Genomic DNA, 27,404 nt, shown 5'->3' with positions numbered 1-27,404 from the left:
CAAGCCCAGGTACCGAGAGCACCACTGGCGCACATCAAAACGGCGAAGATGAGGACGGATGGGCCGACAGTCCTCAGAGCCAACCAGCGGCACCACACAGGCTTTAACTGGATCCACAAGTTGCCAGGGCAAGACAAATCCCGTCAGAATTCTGTGCACAGCTCGTCCAAACACCAAACAGCAGGCTAAACAGTGTTTCAGCTTCACCAGTTGGCCACTTCGTCTCCCGCAGTGACGACTGCGCTTTTTCCCAAAAGGCAGCACAGGAACACAGCACAGAAAAGCTGACACCTCCGATAAAAATGGGGGGGGAAAGTTCTGTACACCCGCCGATACCCGCTCCGCACCACAAACCGGGGGCTGGAGATCCAGCAGCGCTTGTCGATCATACACCCGCAGTGACTGATTCAAAAACAGTATGAGTTAAAAACAATAAAATAACAAACAAACTGGAGAGCAGCAGACGAGCAGCCAGACACAACGGCGCCATCTTGGCACTGCCTCAACGTTCAATGTGGATCCCTTCCAATATCCTTCTCAGAGGCCTGCATTACTCTCATTGAAAAAAAGGAAGAGATCCCACTCAATGCTCCTTCCTATTATAGACCAATCTCTCTCATAAATACAGATGCCAAAATTTTGGCCCAAGTTCTTGCCCAAAGGTTGGAAACATCCTTCCTTCTCTTTTATCTAAAGACCAGACTGGGTTCATTAAGGGCAGGCAGTGTAATGGGACTACCTGTTCCATGTTCTTGACAAGTTTGGTTTTGGCCACAATATTATTTCATGGGTACAGTTACTTTATTCACATCCCATTGCAACCATTCACACCAATTCCCAGATTTCTAAACCATTCGGTCTACATCGGGGAACTTGTCAGGGCTGTCCACTGAGCCCTCTGCTGTTTAACTTGGCAGTTGAATCTCTTGCCATTGCATTACGGACATGACGCAATATCAGGAATTTGGAGAGGTGGTGTGGAGCATCGGGTATTGCTTTATGCCGATGACCTCTTACTCTTCCTCTCTCATCCGACTAACACACTGCCCCCTGTCTTATCATTGCTCAAGGATTTTGGAAAACATTCTGGCGACAAATTAAACTTACATAAAAATGTAATTTTCCCTGTTAACACCCTGGCACAGAATCTGGACTTCAGAAATTGGCCTTTTACAACTGAGAATTCTAAATTTTCCAACTGGGATTTATAGTTACAAGGCAGTATAAAGATTTATATCAAGAAAGTTTTGTCTCTTCTAAATCATACTAATCAGGCCTTATCCCAGTGGTCACTGCACTCCATGACACTTATAGGCCGCATTAATTCAGTCAAGATGGTCACTTTGCCTAAATTTCTGTACCTTTTCCAAACTATTCCTGTTTTTATTCCTGGATCGTTTTTGTGCAGCTAGACTCCATCGTCTCATCTTATCTATGGCAGGGAAAACGTCCACGCTTAAGTAAGACTCATCTTCAAAAAACAAAGGCCACTGGCGGCCTTACTCTCCCAAATTTCCGCTCTTATTATTGGGCAGCAAATTTATGCTGTCTTGCAATTTGGTCATTTTGTTACAGCAGGCCTGACTGGGTGGCACCGGAGTCATGCTGTGGGGAATGGTCCACCCTGGCCTTTTTGGGATCCTCGCTCCCGCTTCCGTTACTTAAAACCATCACAAACCCGGTTGTGAAACATTCACTAAAAATCTGGGCACAATTTCGAAAATGTTCTGATCTTCCTTGTTTTTCTCTTTACAGCTCTGTCATGTCTAACTACCATTTCAAACCCTTATCTCAGGATTCTATTTTTAAAGAATGGCAGAAAAAGAGCATAGTACGCTTCAAGGACATGTTTTTTAATAAGACGCATCATTTCAACAACTAAGTGAAACATTTGGCCTTCCCCAGTCAAATTTCTTTAGGTATCTTCAAATACAGCATTTTATCACTTCTCATTTTTCTAGCTTATCCATCCCAACAGACATAAATATTATTCACACTGTTCTCTCTTTAATCCCCAACAAAAGACATGTTATTTCATCCATTTACAGTGAACTATTGAATTTGAAGCGTGCCTCTTCAGGCAAACTCAAAGCTGCCTGGGAGGAGGATCTGGGCTCCTGGACCTCCACACTCAGACTGGTGAGCTCCAGCTCTCTGTGTGCTAGACATTGTCTGATCCAGTTCAAAGTGGTGCACAGAGCCCATATCTCTAAACTGAAAGTATCCTCTGTGTATCCTGATGTCAGCCTGTACTGTGTTAGATAAGCATGTTGAAGTATCCCTCATACACATGTTCTGGTCCTGCTCATGTCTGAACAAATACTGGAGGGAAATTGCTCAGACGTTTTCTCGTGTACCGGATACACATCTGAGCCCTGACACTCTGATTGCACTGTTTGGCGTCGCAGAGGGAGGAGTTAATCTAAATACGAACAAACAACACATCCTGTCCTTCACCTCTCTTCTGGCCAGAGGAGCCGTCCTGCTCAGGTGGACAGAAGCTTCTCCACCGACTCACACTCAGTGGCTGGCTGACATTATGTCCTGTTTAAAACTGGAGAAAATGAGATTCTCCCTTCAACAGAAAGAGGGTAAATTTGAGAAGGTTTGGGGACCGTTCTTGAAACTATTCCAGTCTCTTTGGCAGCACAATTTAGTTTGAGTACTGTAGTTTCTTGGCTATTTTATGAGCTGACCCTGGTTGTCATCTGCCAGTCTGTCTCACCTGCTGTGGGGGCGTTGCAGGAGGAGCAGGGGGCTCTCCTGTCTTTCAGGACATGTGCTTTGGGAGAGTTTGAGAGTATGGGTAAAATGGCTCTCTATTACACCTGTGTCAAAGTGTCAGACAGGCAGGGTTAGCGGCGTTGAGGTGTTCCGAGTTTTTTGGTGCTGACGTTGTATCCTGTGGGGTGCTGGCGAAGCATTTACATACCCCGGTAGACAAACACTCACTCTTTTTCTCTCTCTCTCTCTCTCTCTCTCTCTGTCTTGCTCTCTGTTTCTCTCTCTGTCTGTCTCTCTCTCTCTCTCTCTCTGGTGCATGCTGGGAGTTTGGGCACAAGTGAGGGTCGCAGGTGAGAGTGTGACGCAGTTCGGGTGAGGTGGTGTTTTTTTCTTCCTTTTCGGTGTTTTTGTTAATTTACGGTTTGTTTGTTAGTTGTTTTTTATTGTTTTGACTGGTTTGCATGTTGTTTTGTGTGTTTTTTGCGGCGGGTTTTGGCGCGGATGGCGTCTAGGCCGCCGCCGGCCCTCTTGCTCCGTCACGGGGTGAGGGTGGTCCTGGACCCGGCTGTGTCTGTGGAGGATGTCCTCCTGGCTGTGGGCGAGCAGGTCGGACATGAGAACTTAACGTTTGCATCCAGGATGAACAGAACTGTGGTGGTTTTTCTGTCAGAGGAGCGTTTCTCTGTTCAGCTTGTTGAAAGTGGGGTTTATCTGAATGATTCTTACCTGCAGGCTTCTCCTTTTTATGCTCCGCCGACTAAAATCATGATTTCCGGGGTTCCTCCATTTGTTTCAAACAGGGCTCTCAGTCGGGAGCTGCAGAGGTTCAGAAAGTTTGCCAGCGGTTTTAAGACAATCGGACTGGGCTGTAGGACCGAGAAAGACCGTTCAGTCCTTCCGTCGTCAGGTGTTCATGTTCCTGAACTGTCTGACCCAGACTCTGGATGTGTCCTTCAGAGTCAAACATGAAGACTCTTTTTACATGGTTTATGCCAGTTCAAGAAGCATGAAGTGTTTTGAACGTGGGGACGTCGGTCACAAATGTCTTGCGTGTTCGCACAAACGCGGCCCCGAGTCCAGTTCCGGGGCCTTCGGCCTCAGGGCTCAGAGACCCGGTGTCGGTGTCTGGTCCAGGGGAGGGGCCCAGCATGCAGGAGGAGGTCGTTTCTCCACAGCAGGGTGTCTCTGAGACTGAAGCTGTCAGTGTAACTGCTATCACCTGACAACTGAACATTCTGGGTTGACTGATGCTGTGGTGACTGACGGTTCTGTGGTCGGTCCAGTTGATGTTTCTGTCTCTCCTTCTGTGGTCATCGCTGATGTTTCTGCTGTGGCTGAGTCCTCCATCACCATTGGACAGGTTGAACGGGCTGAAGGGGAGACACCGGTCCCTGCGGACCCCAAACCCCCAGTGAGTCAAAGCATTAATGACGATAATATGGATTATGATTCAGACTCCAGTATGTCCACCACCGGTTCCTTCTCTCACAGCAGTGCTCTGTACACATTGCAGGACATCAACAGTTTTCTGGATGATTCCTTTGGTAAATCAGTTAAAGTTGCAGATTATTTTCCCGACACGGAGAAAGTTGTGAAATCAAAGTGTTGAGGAGGCTCGTTGGTCTGGACCTGCTGTATGAGAAGAAGCGGTACAGACTCAGGAAGCATATCACTGCTTTGGGGAAGGAATCTTTGTCCAAGCGGGGGCGAGGTCGCAGGGGTCATAAATCCACCAGATAGAGTATGAGTGTGTCTCACCGGGTGTTCTGTCTTCTCTATCTGTCTTTCTCTCTGTTCTCTCCCCACTCAGTCCACATGCAGTATCTGAAGGTGGGCTCTTTGAACATGAACGGTGGCAGGGATGGCCGGATAAGAGCTTTGGTCTCTGAGCTTTTTGAACAAAAGGGGTTGCATGTGTTGTTCCTGCAGGAGACTCACTCTGATGCAGATAATGAAGTGGACTGGGCTCAGTGGTGGAGGGGACATTTTTATCAGAGCCATGGCTCCAACATCAGTGCTGGAGTGGCAGTTTTGTTTTCGCCTCAACTTTGGGACAGTGAGTCATGGGGGGGGGGGCAAAACTCAGGTTCGGGTTTTGTGTCAACAGTTCACTTCCTATTCCACAGCTTGGGTCAAGGTAGCCATGACAACACTGGAGAAGGACATTATGAACATTCAGGCCAACCTACATGCAGCTGGAGCTCCCGACCAGCACAGTCTGCTGCAGTGGAAGAGGGCGGAGCTGGGTGCCCTGTACATGAGAAGGCGAAAGGGGCGATGGTGGGGGCTCTCATTGCGAACAACAGGAACATGGATGCACCTACTAGTTCCTTCTTCTTCAATCTGGAGAAGAAGACCTCTCATCAGAAGGTGATGACCTGTCTTCGCCTTCCTGACGGACGGGTGATAAATGATTCGGCAGAGATGCGGAGACATAATAGGGACTTCTACTCGGCTCTCTTCGGTGCTGTAGACTGTGACGGGGCCTGTGCAGCTGATCTTCTGAGAGATCTCCCCCACCTGGTGGCCTCAGAGCGAGAGGCCTTGGACTCCCCCATCACGCTGGATGAACTGACAATGGCGGTGCGGCAGATGGCATCTGGGAAAGCTCCGGGGATCGACGGACTTCCAGTGGATTTTTATAAACACTTCTGGGGCTTTCTCTGTGCTGATTTTCTGGAGATGTTGCGGGAGAGCATAGAGACGGGCTGCTTGCCCATATCTTGTCGCCGTGGTGTTCTGTCCCTCCTGCCTATGAAAGGAGATCTTACCCTATTGCAGAACTGGAGACCGGTTGCACTTCTCTGTGCGGATTATAAATGTTTTTCTAAGATACTGGCAAACAGGTTGAAAAATGTCCTGGATTTTATTGTTCACAAGGACCAGTCTTATTGTGTGCCTGATAGAACTATTATGTACAACCTTTCTTTGATGAGGGATTTGTTTGATCTGTGCATGCTAGGGATTTGGTTTGCGGGTTTGTGTCACTTGATCAGGAGAAGGTGTTTGATTGGGTTCATCGCGGGTTTTTGTTTTCCACTTTGAGGGCATTTGGCTTTGGTGAGGGGTTTATTTCATTTGTTGGGGTATTGTATAATGGGGCTTCATGTTTGGCTAAGGTTGGGGGAGGGTTGGGCTGCCAGTCCCCGTAATGCGGGGTATAAGACAGGGCTGCCCCATCTCAGGTCAGCTATACTCTTTAGCCATTGAGCCACTCTTGTGTTGCCTTAGAGCCAGGCTGTCTGGCTTTGTTTGCCAGGTTTTCAAATATCTTCTCCCCTGGTGCTCTGTGCTTATGCAGATGACATCACGGTTTTTGTCACGAATCAGGCGGATGTTGATGGGTTATTATATAGTTTACGGCTCTATTAGATGGGAACCTCTGCAAGAGTGAACTGGGAGAAGAGTGAGGCTCTCCTGATGGGGAGGTGGCAGGAAGGGGCTGCTCCCTGTCTGCCACATGGTCTGCGGTGTCCATTGGAGGGTTTGAAAGTTCTGGGTGAGTTTCTGGGGACGGATGGGTATCGTTGGAGGAATTGGGAGGGCTTGATGGCGAAGGTGTGTGCCAGACTGTCCAAATGGCAATGGTTGCTGCCCCAGATGTCCTACAGGGAGCGGGTTCTGGTCGCAAATAACTTGGTCACTTTGGCGCTCTGGCACAGGTTGTCTGTCCTCCCTCCACCACGGGGCCTTATTGAGCAGTTGCAGTGGTTACTGATGGACTTTTTCTTGTTAGGCCATCACTGGATCAGAGCTCCCGTGTTGTACATGCCGCTTCATGGAGGAGAACAGGGGCTGGTGGACATTTCTGCTCGGGTGTCGACCTTCAGGTTGCAGGCTGCTCAGAGACTGTTGTGTACCTCAGAATTGAGCTGGCAAGATACAACACATGTCCTGCTGAGGAGGGAGTCTGATCTTGGGTATGACAAACATCTGTTCCTCCTACATCGGCGGGACGTCATCAGGACGCGCAGCTCGGCTTTTTACCAGTCAGTTCTCCAGGCATGGCAGGTCCTCTCTGTGCGCAGGGACAACGTAGGCACACCAGGGATGTGGCTGTTTGAGGAGCCTCTTTTCTTCAATGACTTTGGTAGCTCTCCTGGCCTGAGCGAGGCGGGGTGCAGCAGGTCACTGTTTTGGGAGAGTTTGAGAAATTGGCAAGAAAGCTCTCTATTTTACCTGTGTCAAAGTTTCACATTGAGGCTCTTTGGCAGGGTTGGCGGCGTCGAAGTGGTCAGAGATTTTTGGTGCCGCCTTGTCTCCTGTGGGGTGCTGGCGAAGCCTGTACAAACCCCCAGTCAACAAACGCATGGGGGACCTCCAGTGGAGGATTGTACATGGGCTTCTGGCTACAAATGGGTATCTGGCGCACCTGGATCCAGGGGTTGATGGGGGCTTGTCCTTTTTGTCCACTTAGGGAAACTATTCATCATGTTTTTGCACAGTGTCACCGGTTGTCAGGGTTGTTTGGGTTGTTTGGGTTGTTGGGGAGGTGGTTTCGTGGGTTTGGGTTGTTGTTTACTATGGACTTGTTTATTTTTTGTCCAAACTCGCCAAGTTGGCCATTTGGTAAGACTCGGAAAACTGTTTTAGCTCAGGGGTCAGTAGACCCTGAGTTTATGCTGAAGGGATTCTTGGCAGCCCGGATCAGAGTGGACTTCCTGTTTTATGCTCTTACTGATAACATGGACACCTTCAGAGACACATGCATAAATAACATTCTCTCATCGGTGCAAAATGGGAGCTTGGTGCTCCATTTCTGATGCCTGTCAAACCCCCCCCCCCCCCCCCCCCCAAAAAAAAACTCAATTGTTGTGAATAAAGCTGTGTTTTAAAATTCTAATTCTGTCTCTCTCTCTCTGTCACTCTGTGTCTTGGGCTCTCTCTCTGTCTCTGTCACTCTGTCTCTGTCCCCCCTCTCTCTCTGTCTCTCTCTATCTGTCACTCTGTCTCGCTCTGTCTGTCACTGTCTGTCTCTCTCTCTGTCACTCTTTGTCCCTGTTTCGCTGTCTCTTTCTTTGTCTCTCCCTCTCCCTCTCTCTCTCTCTCTCTCTCTCTCTCTCTGTCTCTCTCTCTCTCTCTTTGTCTGTCTCTGTCACTCTGCCTCTCTGTCTCTCTCTGTCTCTCTCTGACTGTCTGTTTCTCTCTGTCTCTGTCTGTCTGTCTGTCTCTCTCTCTCTCTCTCTCTCTTGCTGTCTCTGGCATATTTGTCAGTAAACCGGGAAAATATTTCTGCTCAATGCAGAAGTCCGCAGAAATGCAACGTCATCTGTCCTTTAAGCCCCGTTTACACATAGACGGTTTTGTTGGCGGGTAGTACGTAGACCGAAGTTCGCGGTAGTTCCGGCTGTTTTCGTGGTGGAAAGGGGTGGAGCATTTTGCCGGCATTTTGACCGCCGTACTAGCCGCAAATACGCGGATAAAATGCCGCTAAATCCGCCGAATAAAGCGGCGTTTTGAAGCTGTAGCATCCGGCACACGTCAGGCAACGTCCTTTACAATCGCAGGTTAAGACGCGCGTGAGAACGGCGGTGTTCTGCTGCCGTCAATAATGCCCTGTGTACCGCTGGTTTTATCCAGGCAAATCCTGCATTACTCCAGGAACTTTTGCATATAGGCACCGCCCCCAGAGTATAATAGGCTGAAGCAGCAGGAATACATGCCTCTGTCACTGCAGGGGGAGGGAGATCATCCTCAGCCTTTTCTTCTCCTTCCTTTTCCCCCTTCTCAACGTGTTGCTCCGTCTCCACCACAGGCCTCCCTCTGCTTCTGAACCAGACCTCTTGGTAAGTCCTTGCCACTGCCAATTTTCTTTTAGGAGGCATACTGGAGCTTCTCTGCAAAAATTTCTGGAGCTGGCCGCGAGTGAGGCCTGCATGCAGCGCGCTAGAGTTTTTATACTGACCGCTGCCTATCGGCCGTTTGGAACACCGTTAACCGGGAGGTGGCGTTTAGAACGGCGTACTGTCCGCTAGCGCTGCCGTTTTGTCTGCCTCTGTCGCCGGTTAAAACGCCCTTGAGGACGCCGATGTGGGCTCTATCGCCATTTTACACGCCGTTGATTAGGGATACAACGTCGGCTGCCAATTACGGCGGTGTAAACTGCGGCACTACAGGAAGGGGCAGGATGAAACGGCGATTAAAAAGTATCAAACGCCGTTGTTCGCGTTGTCTCCGTCATCACGCAAATTCTCCGGGAGCGCTCCCGGAATTATTCGACATGTTGAATAATTTTTTCGACGATTCCCGGTAAAGCCGGAACTAAGCCACGCCCCCTAGTGCCAGCGTTAACAACGGTGTTTGATCCTTAAGACGGCCAAAAACTCTTCCGGGACGCTTCCAGGAGCTCTTACCGTCTATGTGTAAATGGGGCTTTACCCCTCCAACTCCACGGGAGCCTGACGTATTTGCCAGCTGACAAAATATTTAAATACGTATCGAGTCCTTTTGCTATGTCCATAGTAGTGTGACTGGGCCTTACTATATGTGTCCGTCCTACTGTTGACTTTAGGGTGAACCCCACCTCTCACCCAGTGACTGCAGAGACAGACTTTAGCCTCAATCCCCCATATGTTGGTTCATAAAATGGATGGATGCATCCTTGTTCTCTACTTTTTTGGACTTAGCCATCAAAATTGTATCATTGAAAATGTCAAATGTTAGATGTTTGGTGTTTTTGTCTGTATCTGGAATTGGTTTGTCTGCTTGAAAAAGACTTGTGGCAGTGATATCAGGCTGATCGGCGGCGAGGCACAGACAAAGGCTGGACACGAATGCAGGCTCTCAAGCAGGACATATGAGTAAAATGTTCTTTAATGTCAGCTAGGACTCGATACACTGGAAGACAGTCTGCGGAGCAAAGCTACCAGGCAGGGATGAGACATAGGACATGGTCATAAACAAGCAGGGTCAGTACACGAGCAAAGTGGGTTATCAGAGCTGAGGCAAAAAGCAAGATCCGGTAAACAGAGCAGAGTCACAACACGGCTTGGCATAAACGGAATGGAGACGAAGTGCTGGTAAGCGATAATCAACATACGCAACAACGTGGGAGTGAAGAGACGCAGTATCAATAAGGAAGGCGGTAACAGGAAAACAAGACACGTGACAACGAAGGATCTGGAAAGGGGTGCGTGGCTGACAGATGAGGAACAGGTGTGTTAGGATGAGGGCAGGAAAATGTGCTGCAGAGAGCTAAGCAGGCTTGGGGAGTAACAGAATACATGTAACGGCGTTACGTAATTAGGATACAAAAAAAAAAGGTAACTGTATTCCGCTACAGAAAAAAAGACGCATTCAGATTACAGGTATATTTAGTAAAAACTGGGATTAATTCGCAGGATTACAATTTTAATGCATTTTATGATATCTGTATATAATATATTTTTTTCTTTGAAATGAAAACGTCCTTTCATGGACAGCGACATGATGTTTCCTAACCAGACAAAATATTGATGAAGTTCACGGATGCTAATGCATTTTCAATGGAGATCTGCGATTGAACACACTCAGAAAAATGCTCACAAAATACGTGTTAAAATGTCATTTTGACCTGGATATTGAGCCAGAAAAATTAAATTACATTAAATTATGTCAGAAAAGTATTAAACTTACTCTGACACACACATTCCCAAATATTAGTCTTGAAAGTTACATGGATCTGCGCTGTTCAAGCTGCTGGGCTGAGGCGTCCTGCTGCAGCTGCTGTTCAACGCAGCGCGGCTCCTAAAACCATTACAATACATTTATATATATTATATTTTTACACAATTATCCTTTATTGACTGAGTTTCATTCATGAAGTCAGTGGTGTGGGTACAAATCTCTGTGTGGGTGTGACTGTGAGCGGCACAGCGCGGGTCATTATAATCTCCTTATTTTAAGGTGCAAATTAAAAAAAAAATCCCCAGTCTTGTCAAACAATTTTAATCACTAACGACAAGTATTTTAACTAGACATTGGTCTAGCAGTGGAAAATATCAACTAGACATAAATGAAGAGTTAATGGTCCGTGTCATCGGGCGACACGACAGGAGACATACAGCTGTTTATCATCCAAATATCACAGACAAAGTGACAAGAAGAACCAAAACCACTTACTTATGGAAGGAAATATTGTCTCTCTTGTTCGTCCGTTTGTGGCTTTGCCAACATGTGCAGCTTTCCGGCATATTCCACCTGTTTCTTGAACTTCTATGCACGCAAATCACTAACTTGCTCGGAATTAAAATGGCGACCACGCCTCCTTACTGACAGGATTTACTTAATGGTTTTCATTATGCTTTCGTTCTTATTTTGAAAGTTCAATAAGTGGACTGATATGTTAAACATGGTGTGAATGCTATGTGAAAGACTAAAGTAAGATGTTTACTGAACAAGTAGCAGACTTTTTTTGTTTTGTATATTGTTCTGCAAGCCACTTTTAATTACAAATTCATCCGCACACGCCTGAGTTTTCATTATCCTTCGTTTGCCATTTTTTTGTTGAAAATTTAGCAGGTGAACACTGGGTGTGTTTAAAACAATATTGTGGTGCTCTTAATTCATAATGTGAAGTAAAACAGAGCATGCCATGTAAAAGAAACAGATTTATTTTTGCTTAATAAACTGTACTATGTGGTCAAGATTATTTACATTTAGTTTCTTTTGTCTGTATTAACATATTTGATATTGGAGTAATCCAGAAGTAATTGAAAGTAATCAAATTACATTACTTTAATATTATGGTACTTGGATTATATTACTGACTACATTTTTCAACAGGTAACTAGTAACTGTATCGGAATACATTTTTAAAGTAACCCTCCCAACCCTGGAGCTAAGTGAGTCGAAAACTAATGGCGGAAAATGTGACGTGCTGAAAGCAGACAATAAAAAAAGTAAGCAAAACAAAGGGGAAAAATGTGACTAATCTACAAAGTGGGGAACTCAGAGATGAATAATAATAATAGAAACTGGACTAGAACTGGCACTGAAGAAAGTATAAAAGTAAATGCAATGATCGATGACAATACAAAATAAGTGATAAACAGATAATGCAATAAATAACAATCAGATATGAAACCCTGAAGATAAACCATAAACCTGTGACTAAAGCATAATGCAAACAATGTGAAATGTAGACTAAACTAAGACTGAACACAAACTGAATTGTAACAGAAAGTAAAACTCATGACTACCTGAACAATCAGAATAATAAGACATATGGGATAATAAAATAAAAGATAACTGAGAATGAACCTAGTGACTCAAGCATACTGAAAGAAAAGCATTAAATGATAGAACCGAAAATACATGCTAAACAGAAAATAAAGCCAGAGACGAGAGAATAACCGAAAATGCAATACATGAGTGAACAAAGAATACAATAAAGAACCAAACCAGGGACCATAGAATAATACATGAACACGAATAATCAGAACCAAACAAGAATGAAAATAATCAAGTGGCAAAAATAAAAACAACAATAAAGTCAAGACCGGGGTAAACGGAAGGAAAAGAAAAGGGGACGAATAAAACAGGACCCCAAACAGGACCAAAGCATGACATATGGATAGTGTACACAACCCTGTGTGTTTGTGTAAAATGGGTGTTGTGTATTTATGAATTCATTATTATTATTATTATTATTGCTGTTATTTATTCATTCATCTAATCATATTGGTTGTAGGCTATTATTAGTTGTTAGTTTTGAGGATCCATTTTGTTTGATGGCAGATAAATTGGATTTGGCTATTTAGATCAAATCAACAAACGAGCAAATCAAGCTTAACTAACCTGAGCTGAGGCTTTGACCTGTGGACTCTTATTTCTGAAGGTGTTATGATTATTGCTGCCTTCAAAGTGTAGTGCTGAGTTTTGTGACATATTTTCTTCACAGCGCTGCCATTCTAAGTGCGTCAGTGAAGCCGTCTTTTACAGACTGGTGCAGTCTTTTGCAGTCGTGCTGTTTGAGTGAGTCTGTCTATTTCTATTTCTACTTTTCTGTTCCTTTGTATTTTTTGTGTTTTCTCTTTTATCACATGTTATCACTGAATTTGTGTATTCATACATGATATTTCTTTCATAAAGTCAGTAAAATCATATGTGATGCTATTTTTTTTATCAGCACTCTGGAAATACTTTGTACACAGGAAATTTTGCTGTGCAAAATTTACTCTGCTGGGATAGCATTTGATCCCAGTCCGAATAGAGTGAATTCTACTCTATCACAGAACTAAATCAACTCAAAACAGTGTGAAATCAACTCTTATTGGAGTAAAACCACTTGCATTCATGGTGTCGCAGACCGAACGGTCCACTGTCAGCTCTGCCTTCACTGCGCTTGCGTCATCAGCCACAGTTCACTGATAAGTACCTCTTTAAAACCACACCCCAGACATCATCTACCTGAAGCTTTTGTACAACAGTCTTGTCCGCATAAATTCAACATTATTCTATAATAACAGACAGAGAAAGCGATCAGAGCAGCACAGCTGCACAAGCTGTTAACTGATGCATTCACTGTGCCTCGGACATTTCAATGCGTCACCATTTAAAGGCTTGTTTCTGCTTAAAACTGACTTTAGAATGATTTAAGAGGTTTTACTTTGTCATCTGATTCACTCTGACAGTGTAATTTACTCTGTTTAGACTAGGATCAAGTACTATCCTAGCAGAATAAATTTTACTCAGCAAAACTTCCTGTGTACTGTTAAAATGGTTTAATTTGTTTGAATAAAAATTTTAATGAATTTCAAAATACATTAAAATCACTGCACTATATGTGGGGTTTGAATTAGGGATGTCCCGAGCCAATACTCAGTATCGTATCGGATGCTAATACGGCTATTTTGCAAGAATTGATCGGTAATGGATTTGAGAATGGTATCTGGCTGATTCACATTACTTTTCAGCATCGTTGTGCTTTTTAGCATCGTCAACACAAAACAATTAAGCTAGTTTTCAGTTTTGAGTGCTGTAGTGGCTGCTGAATGCATATCACCTGTATACACCCACCACCCGAGCTCGGTGGGGTTTTGCATATTTTGTAATATTGCACGTTCATATTTGTACCTCTTTAGAATCAGGCAATCTCAAAACGACCATCTATGCAAACAAACTACCAGAAATGCCAATAACTAATAATTTGTCATCATATTAGAATTCATAATTTTCCGTTCTTACCTTATCCGGGTCTTTTGGACCTCCAAAACAAATTGAATCCGGCCATTGTTTGAGTTTTGTGTTGTATATGAGTGAAATTTTGTTGCATGGGTGTCTAATAAATTCAAATTCAATAAGTGGGCTCATTTGGTTCGTGACACTCCACAAAAAAATAATCCAGTTGTATGTCCCATAAAGTAATGTCATTATAATCCATCAAAGTCCATTTTACTCTATGAAAAAGTAAAAATATGACAATCGCATCTTTCCTGTGAATAACAACCGGTCTTCAATGTCAGGACGGGTGACATGGCAAGGAAAAACTTAGCCCAAACAGATCCGGGATTGCATTCAAATAGAAAGTTTTAGCAGGGATCCTGTACAGGCACTCAACCACTGCAGAAATTGAGTTAATTCCCACCCAATGCTATTATTGTCTGGAGGGAGATGACCCGTAGACGAAAGTACAACTACAGCCCTGCATAATATTCATGGTCAATTTTTTCTTCATAAGGATCATTCCTGAAAAATGTCCCAGATTCTGACATAGTGCTTTCAATAGATGTTCTATAACATCACAGGCAAGAAAACAGATTTGCATCAACCAGAAAAAAATGGTAAAGTTATTAACTGACCCAATCTTCAGTGAATGCATGCAGGACGGATACTGGAGCAGGCAGCTGAGGCTCTGGGACAGCAGCACTGTGCGGGCGTGGACTCCCTCTGGAACCGCCGCTGGTGTGTTCACCCCAGAGCGTGAGGAAGTGGAGCTAACTGATGCTGATGCGGGGGTTGATTCTGCTGCCTCGAGCTTCATTGAGAGCGACACAGGTGTCGTGGGCGTGGCTAGTAGTGAGAGCTTTAAGGAGAGTTGAGCAAGCGGTTCTGATGACATCATTGTTGTGGTGGAACTCCGTGGAGCCTGCTCAGCCGACATATCCACCGTCGCGTGCACTGTTGCCGAACTGACGACCGTGCTCACCGTCATGGTACCCACAGAAACATTGGTTGGTGGACCTGAAGAGAACTGTGCAGTCTGGAGGAATGGTGAGAGTAGCTGCCGGCTCAATATGCGCCTCTGCTGAGTCACCGAGTTCGCGTGCTGCTATTTGCAATTGATACAAGATTTGTGAAAAAGAATCATAATAGTCTTATCCACTTGAAAATAAGACAATTTACGAAGACAGAACAGATATTGTTGACCCTTTTTACACAACATGTCAGTATTAACATTAAAATTTAGCTTGTGGTCAATTACAGTCCCCAAATACTTATAAGTTTCCACAGACTCCATCTGCTGGCCTTTAATGAAGGTAGCCTGAGCTGGTGTGAGCTGTCGTCGGACGTCCACAGACATATCTTTTGTTTTAGCCACGTTTAATTGTAAATATGACTCATCATACCACTTTACAAAATCTTCCACCACCGGGCCATTATTCTCGTGATTTTGTAAGAGACTAACAATGACAGTATCGTCTGCAAATTTCAAAATAAAATGATTTTCGTGATGGCTTTGACAGTCATTAGTGTACAATATGTACAGAAGCGGCGAAAGGACACAGCCCTGAGGAGATCCCGTTGAGGACAAAAGGGTGTCTGACATGCACCCATTTACTCTGACTCTCTGTGATCGGTCTGTTAAAAATCTAAAATCCAACCAACAATGTTAAAATCTACAGAAAAATTATTCACAAGTTTGTCGACTAAGATGTGAGGTTGGATAGTATTAAAAGCAGATGAAAAGTCAAGAAATAAAAGTTTGTGCTTTGTTGCCTTCATGGTGTTTAAAAACAAGATTTAAAAGTGTGGCAGTAGCATCCACCACTCCACAGCCAGTTCTATAGGCAAACTGGAAGAGATCTACATAGTAATGACTCTACATGTGAAAGCGATTCATGTTTCATAAGTCTTTCAAATGCCTTCATAACAAGAGATGTTAGGGCTACCGGTCTAAAGTCATTTAAAGCTTTGGGATGCTTGTTTTTAGCCACTGGTATTACTATGCTCTGTTTTCAGTTCTTTGGAACCTTTTGTTGAGCAAGCGACAGTTTAAAAATATAAAAGAAAATAGGGCCTAATTGCTCCGCACAAGAAGACAGCAAACAACCACAAATATTGTCAGGTCCTGGACTTTTTTTAACTTTAGTGCGTTTAAAGAAACTGATCATGGCACGTTCATCAAAAGGTGGAGAACCAGGACAGCGCAAATCATTTTTTAGTTTAGTTCATTACTAAAATCTAGTGTATCAAATCTACTATAGAACTGATTAAAATCCTGGGCGAGTTGTTTGTCCGATTTGGCCCCAGCCAGGATGACTTTAGATTTTTTACTATTTTTCCCTAGAATGGTATTTAGGCCATCCCAAGCAGAGCCTAACTTATTTTGACTAAATTGTTTCTCGATCCTGGCTGTGTAGTTGTATTTTGCTCTCCTAATTTCACATTTGATCTCCCTTTTTAATCTGTTTAGCTCTGGGAGATCTCCCTCACGGAATGCCTTTTTTCTTTTGTTGAATAGGACTTTCAGTGCTCTTGAGACCCAAGGTTTAGCATTTGGGTAGATTTTAACTGTCTTTTTGGGGATCACAAAATCTTCACAAAAAGTAACATAACTGCTGACAACATCAGTCAGTTCATCAATATCAGCAGACGACTCCTTGAATATTTCCCAGTCCGTGCAGTCATAGCAGCCTTGCAGACACACAACAGAGTCCTCTGTCCATTGCTTTGTCTGCCTGGTCAGGACACTGCCTCTCCTCAACATGGTGCGATACACCGGGATGAGCTGCACGCAGTTATGATCAGCCCCGCCCAACGGGGGAAGTGGAAATGGAATTGATGGTTCTGGAGAACTCTTCACTGCCAAGTGTTCAGGGAACGTTGGAGCTTCGGTCATTCTGGGTGCCGAGCTCATTGGAGCCGGCAGCAGGGGAGGTGAATGCAGCGTGGAGTGGGCACTAGAGGAGGGAGAGGTGACGCTGATTTTGGCGTGGAACTCAGCGGCGGACTCAGTTCTCTTGTCTGGGGCTGTTCTGTTGATTCTGGTGCTATGAAGCGCCGTGGAGCTGGAACAGGTGGAGATGATGAAACTGGATTTGAAGCGGGAGGCTGCGGAGAAGCCAGTGGGAAAACATAACCTGGAGTTACTGCGGTGTCGGACAGTGTGATGGTGAGTGGTTTGTCAGAGCCTGAGTTGTAAATATCTGATTCACAAAGAAAGTCCATAGGGTTCTTGATGCAGGACGGCACAGAACCTTGCTTAAACTGTGATTTAATGTCTTTTAACTCAGGAAATGTGGTTAACAGTTCAGGTTCAGCACAAAAGATCTGATCCAACTCTGAAAAACTACTGTGATTGCTCCGCTGACTGTGGCAGTCCTGATATTCAAAAAATAAGTCTTGAATTTTGAACAGTAAATGAGCTGTGTCCTGTAGCGCCTGACCTTCAGCCTCAGAAGACACATTGTCATCTATGTCCTCCCACTCGGAGTCACTGTCAGTAAGCGGGAGGCTAGCTGACAGGTGGTCTTCAGGCTGTCCAATCCAGGCTGGAAGCTGCTCGACAGCAAAAACTCATCCAGATTTCCCAGGTCTGGAAAAAGTCATACAGCCAAGCATTGGCCTCAACAAGATCAAGGGCTTGGTTGAGATAATCAAATGTCTTCTTAAGTGTAAAGCAGGCTCTATAACAGTCAAAACAGAATTCAATTTCAGAAAAAATGCCTCTGATGATGGCAAGATCATGGGCTGAGATGGCAGATGAGTTCGCTGGGTCCATCTTTTGGCCAGATTGTACTGTCAGGACGGGCTCTATAAATCCACAATAAATTCGTCTGGTGGACGCTCATTTGTAACACGTGTGCTACAAGGCACTTCGCATTGAAGACTTTGCCCAATCAGTCAGCAAACCCAGTGACATATCAAACCTATGACTCATATTTTCTGCTAGCCAATGAGATAATCTTTCCAGTACACCACGGGAATTGTAGTATTTTGCTACAAAGGCAGCCTGCATGAGCGCCAGTGGTGGACACAGTTCTGCTAATCCACTAACCGCTAATTATCAAAGCTAATGTTTTCATTTTCGGATTAGCTTTTCAGATAACTTTGAAAACCATCAGTGGACCAATTATCTTCCGATAAATTTTGGTCTGAAAATTTTTAGACCGCTAACATATTATTGCAGGCTTAGTGAATAAAGTTTTAACAGTTAATAAACATTTTTGAAGTCTGACATCAAATATTTTAGAACCTACCTGTTAAATGTTTTGTAGTAGACATATAATTCTATACTCCACAAACAGAGGAGAGCTGGTTTCAGGAGAAACTGCTCTATCCTCTGCAGGAAAACTGGTCACAGAAAAGAAACAAAATGAGAGTAGAAAAAAAATCATTTCTCTTGACACCTTACTAACTTGCTAAGTCATCCAGAGGCATACAGTTTTAACTTATGGTTAAAATTTTAACCAAACTAATTTCGGATAAGTTATTTAAATTAACTTCACGTCTAAAGTTTTATAAAGAGAAAATAATCAGCTATATGTTTTAGTTTCAAAGTATTGCACTAATTTTAAAGATTTTAGTGTGGGCATGGTGTTTGCACAGTGCATTATGGGTACCGTAAAAGTTCACGACAGGAGAAATGCATTCAATTCAATTTATTTTCATTTATATAGCGCCAAATCACAACAGAGTTGCTTCAAAGCGCTTCACACAGGTAAGGTCTAACCTTACCAACCCCCAGAGCAACAGTGGTAAGGAAAAACCCCCTCTGAGGAAGAAACCTCAAGCAGACCAGACTCAAAGGGGTGACCCTCTGCTTGGGCCATGCTACAAACATAAATTACAGAACAATTCACAGAACAATTCATGGACGAATATACAAGAAATGCTATTGGTGCACAGGACAGGAGGATCGCCAACACGAATACAACTCCCATCTCTGGATGGAGCTGCACCTTAAACAGAGAGAAAAAAAAGAATCAGGCATCAGAAAAACAAAAAATACTGTATAATTTGCCAGCATTAAACAACAAGAAAAACAGAAATACTAAGGTGATCGCCAGCCACTAGCCCTAAACTTCACTAAAAGACACAGAATTTAGGTAAAATTGAGGCCGCGGCCCGCTCCAATTACTAATGAATGAATTAAAAGAGTTAAAAAGCCTAAAACAAAACTGTACCAGTGTGCTAGCCATATGAAAGGGAAAATAAGTGCGTCTCAAGTCTGGACTTGAAAGTCTCCACAGAATCTGATTGTTTTATTGACGCAGGGAGATCATTCCACAGAACAGGGGCACGATAAGAGAAAGCTCTGTGACCTGCAGACTTCTTATTCACCTTTGGGACACAAAGTAGTCCTGCACCCTGAGAACGTAAAGCCCGGGCTGGTACTTAAAGTTTAATTAGGTCAGCTAGGTAGGGAGGTGCCAGTCCATGAATAATTTTATAGGTTAGTAGCAGAACCTTAAAATCTGATCTCACTGGGACAGGAAGCCAGTGAAGGGATGCCAAAATGGGTGTAATGTGGTCGAACTTTCTGCTTCGTGTCAAAAGTCTGGCTGCAGCATTTTGAACCAGTTGGAGACCCCTAATGCTAGACTGTGGTAAACCAAAAAATTGTAAGCAGAAGATCATTCACCACTTTAGTGAGAGCTGTCTCTGTGGAATGATATTTTCTAAAAGCAGACTGCAGTGGCTCAAAGAGATTATTCTCAGTAAGATAGTCTACGAGCTGCCATGACACCACTTTCTCCAGAATTTTAGAGAAAAATTATCGATTTGATATCGGCCGATAGTTTGTCAATACACTAGGGTCAAGATTAGGTTTCTTAAGTAATGGTTTAATCACTGCAGATTTGAAACATTTAGGAAGAGATCCAGAAGTTAAGGAAAGATGAATAATTTCCAGCACAGTCGGCCCAAGAGTGGGCCACAGGTCCTTAAACAGTTTTGTTGATATAGGATCAAATAAACAGGTTGTGCTTTTTGTTGACATTACGAGTTTTGTCTGCATGCCTAGTGAGATAGTATCAAATTCTGTAAATCTAGGTAATACCTCACTAGTGGCGCCCACCTCAATAGCAGGCTGTAGTGGCTGGATTAAGGCATGCCAGGATATGTTTAACCTGAAAAATCTATTTTCTTCCCAAAGTAATCCAGGAAATCTTGTGCTGTAAAAGGAGAGCGAACTACAGGTGGTTGTCCATGCAAAAGTGTTGCCGCCGTCTCAAACAAGAACTTTGAGTTATGCTTGTTTTTGTTGATCAAATCAGAGTAGTAAGTCCACTTTGTAGCCAATAATGCATGCTTATAGTCTAAGATAGCATCACGCCATGCAAGGTGAAATACTTCTACTTTTGAATGACACCATTTCTGTTCTACGTAGACCTCTTGCTTTATGCTTGAAGTCACGCAAATAATCATTGAACCAAGGTGACTGTGATTTGGGGGAGCGCGGTTTTAACACAGGTGGTGCAATCATGTCGAGTGTAGTTTTGAGCACTGAGTTTAAACTATCCACAAGTCTGTCTACTGACTGGGTATTTGTCAAATGTGAAGCTAAGACATCAGGCAGTCTAGCTTCAAGTTCAGTCTTAGTTGAGGAAATGATGCATCGCTGTAATGATATATAAGGTTGTTGTTCCACTAAACACGGCAGCGAAACTGTAAACTTAATAAGTCAGTAATCAGACGCCACTGATGTAAGAGGCATGATGTTAATATTCGTGACAGCAATACCATGTTACCATTTTGATGCTCTGATCAGGCTCCACACGGACAACAGCATTAAACTCTTTGAATATTGTGCCTAAAACTCTTATTCATATATATATATATATATATATATATATATATATATATATATATATATATATATATATACACACACACACACACTGGGTTTATAGATATTGTTATTGTGTTTGTTTTATGTAAAAATGCCAGAAGCAGCTCAGGTTGCTTCTCCATTATTTTCATTTGGAATCACTGTGAGCTACAATCGCTTTATGATTGCTCTGATATCCTGCTTATCCTTTACAACAATATCTGTCCTCTTTGTTCCAGAGTAATACATATAAAAATAAAAAAGTTGTCAGAAATTCGGTTTGCGTTTATTAAATTCCACGCAGATTAAACATAGCAGACAGGGATCATTTATTTGGAATATTTGTTTTAGCAAGTTTTCAGGGTCTCGACTACCATCTTCTGGCCAGTAGAGTTCACGGCAGTATTCGCCCCAAGTATTGAGGTATCCCATATCCTTTTGCGTGCCAGAGAGTTGCTGCAGCTGATGAAAAGAAATACAAATGTACATTTTGGTTGTATAATGTTAATTTACAATTGTCGTCATGTGTTTTCTCTCTGTGCTGTTTAAACTGCAGCAACTCTCTGGCATGCAAAGGATTATGGGTTAGGGTCTGAGCGTCTGGGCGCCAGTAGATGGCAGTGTTCTATGCATTTTGACCCTGGTTATATCAGAGGGTTATCTAATCACAACTTTTGGCTTTTGCAAATGGCTTTTTTTTTTACATATGAAAAAAATGGCATATTTTACAAAAGCACATTTATATGTAGACCAACACACACATCACATTAATGTATTTGTTTTTACAGTGAATGAATGAGTCAACCAATCAGTGTTAGCTTCCAGCAGTGGGCAGGGCGCACAAATACAGAAGTGCTGATGCATGGTTTGGTTTGTGGGTGCCTTTGACTCTACCGGAAGCGATCGTGGTGTTAAAACTCAAAATCAGCTTGTTAGTAGTTGCAAATGTACCAATACTGAAAGTTATTGGTTATCGGTTAGCTGTAGCTTCCGATAATTTTTTGGGTGGTTTATCGGTTTACTTCATAAAAGACAACTTTTCAGTTAGCTAATTAGCTGTTATCAAAGCTAACTTTTTGATTAGCTGTGCCCACCACTGGTGAGCGCACACTGCCCGCAACGTCTGACTGTGTTCTGGTGTGCAGTCATCACTGCAAGGCCGACCTGCATTTATAAGAGGTATATAGATGAATCTTATCACAGTCTGGCACTTCAATTATTTTCCTTCTGACATGTGTGTGTCATGGCTGACGGATGTCGTCACCCAGAAAATTACACACTGGTAGCTGTCAACTTGCAAACAAAAATCAAGATATCATAAATATAAATAAAGTTCATGACACGCTTAGAACAGTCATCACTCCAGTTGAAAAGTCAAGTTTAAGTTAAAGTTGCGTGGCTGGTGCAAAACTGATGAGTGCTTAAAAATGTAGGAGTGATGAGTGTTGTCAGCACGTCATGAGCTTTATGTTTATCTGTGTCAATATTTAATTTTGATTATCAATTATATTTTTATCTGCCCTTTCTGTCTGTCATGCAGTGAATGAAAGAATGAAGTCAAATCATGTATTTATTATAGTATATCCTCTTATCTTATTCAGGAGAGAAGAATAAGGAGTAATAATGGTTGTGTTTTTTTAACGCTTTCAAAATAGGTATCGGATTGGTATTGGCAAGACTAATCATTTAAAATATCGGCTCGGAAGCTAAAAAATCTGGATCGGAACATCCCTAGTTTGAATAAGTTATGAAACATTTGTTCCAAATGTCTCAGTTTGGTGTGACTTACTGTAAGTATGTACAGTAACATTTTATGAAATTCATCAGTAATTTATGTTTTCAGATTTTCTCTAAAGGAATTTAAAGTGTGTTTTTTTTTTTTTTTTTTTTTTCTCTGGGTTTTTCAGGTGTTACCAGACAGATGACTACAGCCCAGCCAAAAACCTTATGACTATGTGTTTCACATTCTACTATATTGGTAAAGTATATTTCACTTTCTCCAAACATGTTCGCAGTCTGTATGTGGCTTTGAACATATTCTCATCTCAGTTTAAAACTGTTGAGCCTTCCATGCCAGAAAAGCAATCTGTGAATATTTGAATTGATATTGATGTCAATAATCCATTAAAGTAAAGGACTGGGTGTGAAGTGATCCCAGGACCTTCTTGTTGTGAAGCTGCAGTGCTAACCACTGAGGCACTGTGCTACAGATGTGAAGCCAATTTTACCACAAAGTCTGTGACGTTCTGAAAACGGCTGTGTTGTGTTGAAACCACAAAGCAAATCATTCAGCAAACGTTCAGTCAAGAATAAATTCAAATAGGCGTGGTTAGAGGAGCAGGACCAAAATGGAGACTTCTTTTTCCTTTTGTATCAAAAAATATCACCCCAGTAGAATAGAATAAACTTTGTCTGTCCCACAAAGGTCACAGAAATTCTTCTTCAACAACTGGCTCATAAAAACACATAAAATACTCCCTTTCACACTGGGCTTACGTACACTTGCATTGTACTGCGCATCAAGTACACTGGAATGGTTGCCTAAGTTGCGCACAGGAAAAAAAAACCTTTTGTGCAGATGGATTTGATACATTGGAAAAAGTCAGAATACATTATTTCCAGGAGTTAATGGACTTTATTTAACGTGCCACAGTCATGAGAGAACTTAAGGTGAAAGCACTGTGGAGCTGCAGCTGGCGATCACGCATGTGATCCATCTACTCCTCATGGACAGATCAGTGGACATGTCCTCTCCCTGGCGATCCATCCGTGAGGAGTGGATGTGGACGTGGACACGTCCTCTCGCTGGCGATCCATCAGTGAGGAGTGGATGTGGACGTGGACATGTCCTCTCGCTGGCAATCTGTCCATGAGGACTTGGTGAATGTGGAAGCTTGGCTGGCCTCTTCTTCTTCCCTGGTTTTGAAGCTTCACTGCCAGCAAAGTCTAGTGGGATGAATAAATCTATCAGTGCAGCTATGTACTGATAAAAAACTTTAAAGGATTTTTCACTCTGGCATAGGATTGTGTACAATTGCGGAGGCTTGGTGTCCAGTAGTGGTGTGTTGGTGTGGACTTCTGTGCAATAATGTGTGCTCTACGCTGAAAGTCAGCGAAAAAAATTAAGCCCGTTTAATTTTTTGCTTCCATTTCGCGGACCCCTAGGGCTGCATAAACCCTAAGGTGGCCCAGGATTTTCTTTCACCCAGACATTCTAGGCTTGCATATCAGATGTACCTTCTGGCAAATTGTAGCTGAGCCTTCAGGTCTTCTTTTTAATAAAACCCTCCTCTGTACCACTTCATCATGAAGGGGATACAAAATGCAAAACTTTCACTATGCACAATTTGTCCAATCACAGTCACAGAAGCCTGAAACGTCTTCTGGGTTGCCTGGGTGTCTTGGTGGTTTTCCTCACTCTTCTCCTTCTTGTACAGTCACTCAGTATTTGAGAACTGTCTACTACACACAGATTTACCATACTGTCATACTGTTTGTATTTCTTCATAACTGATGTAAATAAAGTCCAAGACATCGTATTCAGTGACTTGGAAATGTTCATGTATCCATCCCCTGACTTGTCTGAAGAAAACTGGCAATTAACAGCTGCTGCTGTTAAATTAAAGATGTTCTATTTAAGCTGAAAATAACATGTGGACACCGTATACTTTACACTGGAATTAACCAGCATCAAATTTATTGCCAAGTATGTTCTCACATACAAGAAATTTGATCTAGTGTCATTGGTGCATAAACAATAGTAAAAAGAAAAGGAAAAAAAAATACTTCTGTAAGAAGTAAAGGAGTCAAATACACAAATAAGCAAATAGGCAAAACCATGTTCACTGTCAAATAAATATAACAACACTATTCTCCTTTGCTGACTGAGTCATCCCGTCGCTTTTTTAAAATTTATTTATTTATTTATTTTGGCTGGCCGCTCCTGCCCACAGCGGAGTTCTGATCGCCCGCTCCCACCAGATTTGTGTTGGGTTCCGCGGATCCCAGTCCCAATGCAGCCCTCTAATCCAACAGAAAATCTATGGAAAAAACTAAACATCAGGGCCCGTATCCTTGGTGCATCTCAAAGTCCTCAAAGAGCTCCTAAATTAGCCGAAAATATCCTGGCAAGGACTCCCAGCCTAAGAGAGACCCAAGAGGTGCCTGAGAGCAACTTTGGGCAAGGAGTTGACAGAAACTCCTATCTTAGTGAGGAGGCGGGGTTGACCTTGTTGCTAGGTATGACGTGGTCCTGTAAGAATTGTGATTAGTTGTCACAGAAAGGGAAGGGGAAATAAAAAATAAATGCGCTTTGCACGCCTACATATGTTAGGGATAAACCCACGGGACAGTTAGTTGGACCCAAAATGCAGGAAACAGGCCAAAGTACAAAAATATAATGATTTATTGAAATGTATTGTAAATAGTTTAAACAGGGAAGCCAGGCACTGGAGGAAGGAGAGACCGCTGGAGCACACGGGGGGGGGGCAGGAACGTCACACCCAAACACTTATCATCCGGAACCAGCTCGGAACAGGACCAGGTGGCACAGTTAAGCTGACGGAACCAGGAGCACTGAGGACGCAAGAAACAGAGTTAGTTTACAGCGTAGAAACATGGAACAAAAATTGCTGCAGAGACGAGGCAGAGGAAGCCTGGAGGCAACTCTAGTTTCCGGCGTCTGAGAGCGTGAAGAGAAGCAGTATTTGTACAGGAGGTTGATGAGTGTGAACAGGTGAATCTAATCAATTCCACAGGTGGCTCCAGCAGACATAGGAAGGGAGGGGGAGTGAGGCAGATCCAGCAGCAAGGTGCAGCAAACAACGGCAGCACAACAACATATGAATGAACAGTAACATGAACCGATCACATAACTGCATTAAGAAATGCGTAATCATGAAAATAATTTAATGTCATGATGATGATACTCGGCAAAATAAAACTGGAGCGATAGCCTGGCCGGTCGCTAAACCTGTAAATTCTTGTGCTGCAATACATTATGGGATTTCTGGGTTTTGGGGTTGTAAATGTTATTGTGGTTCATGTTCATTTAACAGTGTTGTTAGTGTTCTTGATTTATTGTATTTTGTAGTTCAATTGGTTTATTGAGTTAAGTGTCACCATGTTGTCACCATAAGTGAAAAGTGTATCGTGTTTGATGCCGTCCCTGTGTTGTTTTATCTGAAAAATAAGAGCACCTCCTAGTGGCAGAGTGCCAAAAAGACAAAAGCTCTCTCCTGTCTTTCATTCCACACAGGTGACAACAAAATGAATTGTTATACAGCTTGAAGATGTTTGAACGTATCTCATTCACATGCTGATTATGTTCATATTACAAGTGTGTGGGCACGTGAGTTTATTAATAACTTCAGTGAAAGTACATAATATAATTGTAAATAAGTTGAAATTACTTGCATAACAAGAAAGTGAAAACACTTATTTCCATTGTGGTACATTGAAAAATCAAATGACAAAATAGAAGTAATAATAAAATAAAATCATACCAATTTATAAATCCTGCTGTGCTGCAGCTGCTCGCTCTTAAATTCTCTCTCACAACTGTGCTTAAAGTCCATAAAAGTCCTGCTCACAGACTGATTGACAGAGACAGGACATGTCCATATCCAGTATAAAGTCTGGACATCTCCAGCCCACTCACGGACAATTTGTTCGCACGTACACATGTGAACAATTAAAAGAAAAAAAACTGTCTGGCTGCTGCAGTTCCTTGCTCTCCCCTCAAACTCTCTCATCACTGTGTTAAATAAAGGATAAAAAAGGACATAAGTCCTGCTCACAGACTGATTGCCAGAGACAGGACATGTCCACATCAAGTATAACTCCAGACATCTCCACATTTACTCACGGATGCACACGCAGCTCGCGGTCAAAGGAAGAAAGATAAACTATAACAGAAATCAGAGTGCAGACTTGCAGCCCTGCACAAGAACAAATACAGTAGTGTTCAGAATAATAGTAATGCTACGTGACTAAAAAGATTAATCCAGGTTTTGAGTATATTTCTTATTGTTACATGGGAAACAAGGTACCAGTAGATTCAGTAAAGTCTCACAAATCCAACAAGACCAAGCATTCATGATATGCACACTCTTAAGGCTATGAAATTGGGGTATTAGTAAAAAAAAAAAAAAAAAAAAAGTAGAAAAGGGGGCGTCTACAAAAATAGTAGCATCTGCTGTTGACGCTACAAACTCAAAACTATTATGTTCAAACTGCTTTTTTAGCAATCCTGTGAATCACTAAACTAGTATTTAGGTGTATAACCACAGTTTTTCATGATTTCTTCACATCTGCGAGGCATTAATTTTGTTGGTTTTGAACCAAGATTTTGCCCATTTACTAGTGTGCTTGGGGTCATTGTCTTGTTGAAACACCCATTTCAAGGGCATGTCCTCTTCAGCATAAGGCAACATGACCTCTTCAAGTATTTTGACATATCCAAACTGATCCATGATACCTGGTATGTGATATATAGGACCAACACCATAGTAGGAGAAACATGCCCATATCATGATGCTTGCACCACCATGCTTCACTGTCTTCACTGTGAACTGTGGCTTGAATTCAGAGTTTGGGGGTCCTCTCACAAACTGTCTGCGGCTGTTGGGAAAGTGTAGTGACACGGACCCACAACAGGGGGCGTAAATGAACGGACAATAGAGGGAGTTAAATTGTAACACTTTAC

The 27,404-nt window shown here is 42.9% G+C and overlaps 1 protein-coding gene across 3 annotated transcripts in view; it reads left to right on the top strand.

Annotated features, from left to right (window-relative positions):
* kiaa0513 (KIAA0513 ortholog) overlaps positions 1-27,404 on the top strand; it is a 261,844-nt gene that overhangs the window by 98,772 nt on the left and 135,668 nt on the right. For all 3 annotated transcript variants that reach the window (XM_034175730.1, XM_034175729.1, XM_034175731.1), the window contains 2 exons: positions 12,605-12,678; positions 22,606-22,676. In XM_034175730.1, coding sequence (XP_034031621.1) covers positions 12,605-12,678; positions 22,606-22,676 — 145 coding nt within the window. The remainder of the gene's footprint in view (positions 1-12,604; positions 12,679-22,605; positions 22,677-27,404) is intronic.

This window comes from Thalassophryne amazonica, chromosome 8 (genome assembly GCF_902500255.1).
Source record: "Thalassophryne amazonica chromosome 8, fThaAma1.1, whole genome shotgun sequence".
Lineage (NCBI taxonomy): Eukaryota > Metazoa > Chordata > Actinopteri > Batrachoidiformes > Batrachoididae > Thalassophryne > Thalassophryne amazonica.
This window is presented reverse-complemented; position numbering and strand designations above follow the sequence as displayed.